The 4266-nt window shown below is 33.9% G+C and overlaps 2 protein-coding genes across 3 annotated transcripts in view; one reads left to right on the top strand and one right to left on the bottom strand.

Moving 5' to 3' along the window:
- LOC106882192 (protein SET) overlaps positions 1 to 2547 on the bottom strand; it is a 19021-nt gene extending 16474 nt beyond the window's left edge. The window contains exon 1 of one of the 2 annotated variants that reach the window (XM_014932779.2): positions 1908 to 2547. In XM_014932779.2, coding sequence (XP_014788265.1) covers positions 1908 to 2177 — 270 coding nt within the window. In that variant the 5' untranslated portion in view covers positions 2178 to 2547. The remainder of the gene's footprint in view (positions 1 to 1907) is intronic. The other variant, XM_014932781.2, reaches the window with a different exon arrangement.
- A 50-nt stretch (positions 2548 to 2597) lies between these two features.
- LOC106867373 (uncharacterized) overlaps positions 2598 to 4266 on the top strand; it is a 48895-nt gene continuing 47226 nt past the window's right edge. The window contains exon 1 of the mRNA XM_052968767.1: positions 2598 to 3376. Coding sequence (XP_052824727.1) covers positions 2728 to 3376 — 649 coding nt within the window. The 5' untranslated portion in view covers positions 2598 to 2727. The remainder of the gene's footprint in view (positions 3377 to 4266) is intronic.

Here is a 4266-nt window from a genome sequence, read left to right as displayed (position 1 = left end):
AAAAAAAAGCATTTTTCCAGAAGTGCGATTCTGCATTACTCTTTCACTTGTTCCAGTCATTTGACTGTGGCTATGTTGGAACACCGCCTTTAGTCGAGCAAAGTTTTTTTTTTTTTTTTTTATTAATATATGAAGTTATTTTCTTCTTGTGGTCCAAAGAGGCGGAAACGACACGAATTCATTGCCATAGGATGATGATTTTGAGGTATCTGTTCATGAATCAAAAAAAAATTTGTGCAAGGTGTTATGGTTGCATGCAAGTGATGCTCGAAAGGGAAAGGTTAGGCTAGAACGAAGGAAGATATCAGCTGCGTAAAAATGAACTTAGAATATGAAGGCAATGCAAATTAGAGGTGCCAACTGGTCAAATGCATCATTTGTACGCGCGCATATATTTGTGTGGATATATATATATATATATATATATATATGTATACATATACATACATACACACACTTAACGTGCGTATTCCCCTGGATTTTTACGAAGTTCAGAAAATGCTGCATGCAGTACTAAAAACATATTTGGCTAGCAAAAGTTACATACTTTGTTATTGTTCTATTTTCTCTCTCATTAAATCATACTAAAAAAAATATATCGAGTGCATTTTTAAAGAAATATTTAATGTATTTTTAATTCTAACACTAATCTGCAACGAAGGGAAAATATATATTGAAATTACGCTATCAAGTACTACTTTAATCAATGGTCAAATGAAATGGATCTGAAAACTGTTTACATTCTATAATAAGCCTGTATATTTTTGAGTAATAGTTAACGAAGAAAGCAGTTATGTCCCTTATCTACCTTGGGATCACATATACCATAACACACACAACGCTTGATAGTATGTATGATCAAAACATTGTCAATTAAGATGGAAGAGTGCACAAAATATATAACCGTCTATTAGACTTACGATAATTACGAAGCATCTTAAGCTGAAGACACCTCGAATCAATCGTACTGTGAAACATCAACCCAGTTACTACATAGGCTATTTTCTTGGTTATCAAAGATTACGAAGAAAAGAAAAAAAAAACCTTATAAACATACACAATTGTTACTGCGGTATAATCGGTCGGAGTCAATGAAAAATGTAAGATCTAACTACTATCTAATAAAACCATATTTATTTTACATATTGCTGAAAATAAAGTTTGAGGATTTGAGTAACTGGTCGGCTACCTAGTTTCTGCTTGCTCACTATCACTAACCTCAGTCGTCAACCACGCTAAATTTTGAAATTCATTAACCTATAAACACACATCGTTCGAAAAAAAATACCACCGGAAGCTGATTAAAAGCACGCCGGGGAATAGTAGAAACAATGTACGAGTTTAAGGAAATCTTAGTGAACTACCAACGAAAAACAATGTTCACTCTCTTCATATTTTCATTTGAAAATTGAAATAAACGTTAACAATTAAAATATAGATATAAATCGAATGTATAGGAATCACGAACACATAAAGCGAATTGTTATTAATGGGGGGGGGGGGGGAGAAGCTTCCATGTTAGTTAGATAAGCTTAGTTCGTACCATGATACCAAGGAGTAGAGTAGATAATCAAACTGGTCACTAAGTGGGGGATTTCATTTTCACTTTTACTGGAGCCAACAGATGCAATTTAAAACAAAAGGAATTTAGATAAACAGAAATATTATCTACAATACGTGTCTTCTGCGTCAAAATAAGCATAAATATCTAAAATCATAACTGAAAATACATTCACTACTTCAATTATTGCACATAAAATTCGAATAATTACATTTCAAATACTGAACGATCAAAACTGGTAAACAATTCAATAATTTTTACATAAAAAGTTAACTATTTACAACAAATATCTGATTAAAACAATGACACACTTTCACACAATGCGAAAAATATGGAAAAAGGATACAGCAGTAACCCAAAAGTTGGGGATTTTCTTTATAAGCTCATTTCTCCGATCGAAATATGGTCTTCTTAATTTGTTAAATTTTTGTTCAACTTTCAGAATTTCTTCGCTAGCTTTCTCATTCAGGGCATCAATTTCGTTTTGACATGAATCGATGTCTTCCAACGCCTTTTGGGTTTCACTATCAAAATCCCGACTTTCTTCAGCTTCAGAGCTTGCCTCCGAAATAGCTACTTTTTGTACTTTGCGTGGTGTACCCGTGCCTGTTTCCATCTTTGATGCTGATCCCTTGACGTTGCAATTTTTTTTAAAATGAAGATTTCGCAGTTAACACCTGGACAAAATAAAAAAAAAACTGGCAACAATTGAGCTAGCGTGCTCAATCTCTATGTGTGTGTATATATATATATGTATCTATATCTATACATATACTTATTTGTGTATATTAGGTACAGATATACATATACATGTATAAATCTATATATATATATATACACAAGTAATTTTTTTATGTTTCTATATTGAAAATGTTCAAAGCAGTAGTAGCCTTGAGTGTTAAATTACTTTTTGCCTTTTCAACTAAATCAAAATGGGTTCAGTTGATGAGTAATATAACAAATAACAACGTTTGCAAAAGTTTGCAAGGTACCTTTGCGCAAATACTCACGCTTCACGCGGGAGTATGAAATCAGAACAGTATGGGCGAAGTGATTGGTTAAAGTAAATGAATGGCGCCATCTCGATATATTATTAGCCAATCGCTGGAGACGTCACATGAGTATTCTCCACGGTAAACATCCGGGCACTGGAACCTGTGAACAAGATGGAGGAAGTTGAACCCGAAGAAGACAAACCAGTAAGTACTGCTGAAGCTAACTCTTTCCTGGATTTAGATTTTAGCTGTAAACAAACTTGCGTCGGCGAAGAATTGCCATTAAGCGGGCTTGATATCGGAAAAAGTACTGAGAGTGAAACACAGGACGAGCTGTCGGTAGCAGGCGTAACTAAACGAGACCTTCAAAGCTATCGCAATTTACCTGGTCTTCTGTCACCACATGCAGCAGCTCATGTTGTGAAGGACGAGAACGACAATACAACTGCAGCAACCCAAACAACAACGTCGTCAGCAACACCGACGACTACTACAACACAAGTATCAGACGCTAAAAGGCCTAAACTTTCTGCTTCATTACCATCACCTGGCCATCAACAACTGCCCGACCCTTGCGCTAGTCCTGAGTCCGGGAAGAGAAAGAGGATCCAACATGATTATCGTCGACTGTCCAGTTCTGGATACATGGACGACTACGTTAGTGGTAAAGAGAGGCGTTTCTCTTCGACTAGTGATTCTGATGTAAGCTCTTCACCGGCCTCACCTAAACCCAAAACCAATTCATCATCGAAGGTCAAAATGATCAAACAATCGCCCAATTCTTCTGAAACCTCCCTCAATGGATTACCTTCAAATAAAGGTAAGTGATATTTGTTTTAAGAACGAGTGATAATATTTTCGAAGGGGTACGTGTGTGTGTGTGTGTATATATATATATATATATATATATATAAAACAAAATTACGTCTGCTTTTCGTTCTCAAAATTCCCACTATTATAAAAAATAGATCCTCTTCCCCGAACATTATTTATTTACATCTATACATAATTAGGGCAACTCCCTTTTTTGAGGGAAGTGATGGAGTATCAAAGGCTCGATATGATTTATTGAATTGCGTTATATATTTCCATTTTGAACATTAGAGCACTTTGTCTAAACTAACTGAATTAAAAGTACGGCGTCATAATATGCCCACGATATTATATAAATTATATGTATAAATAAAATTGTCTACTGCAAAAATATATTGTTATTCAAGAATGTTGAGAGTGACTTCGAAGTTTCGGCTAAGAGTCCGTTATTATATAAATTAAAAGTATATGTATAAATAAAATTGTCTACTGCAAAGATATATTGTTATACAAGAATGTTGAGAGTGACTTCGAAGTTTCGGCTATAAGTTCGTAACTGGCTTAGCTGGGTGAAACATCGAAGTCACTGTCAACAATATGCTTGTATAAGACGTTTGTATTCTACAAAAGTATAGAGATTAAGGTAAAATTGTTTTCATTTCAACATAAAACCAAACAATCATTCTCTCTATATTCGTATACATATATTCATTTTATATATACGTGTACACACACACACACACATATATATATATATATATATATATATATATATATACACACATACATACGTGTGTATATATGTACATGTTTGTATATGTACTTGTATGTATATATGTGTATATATATATGTGTGTGTGTGTAAATGTTTATACATGTGTATATATATATATATAT

The sequence above is a fragment of the Octopus bimaculoides genome, chromosome 6 (assembly GCF_001194135.2).
Source record: "Octopus bimaculoides isolate UCB-OBI-ISO-001 chromosome 6, ASM119413v2, whole genome shotgun sequence".
In the NCBI taxonomy this organism is placed as follows: Eukaryota; Metazoa; Mollusca; class Cephalopoda; order Octopoda; family Octopodidae; genus Octopus; species Octopus bimaculoides.
Note: the sequence above shows the minus strand (reverse complement) of the source record. Positions and strands in the feature narration are given on the sequence as shown.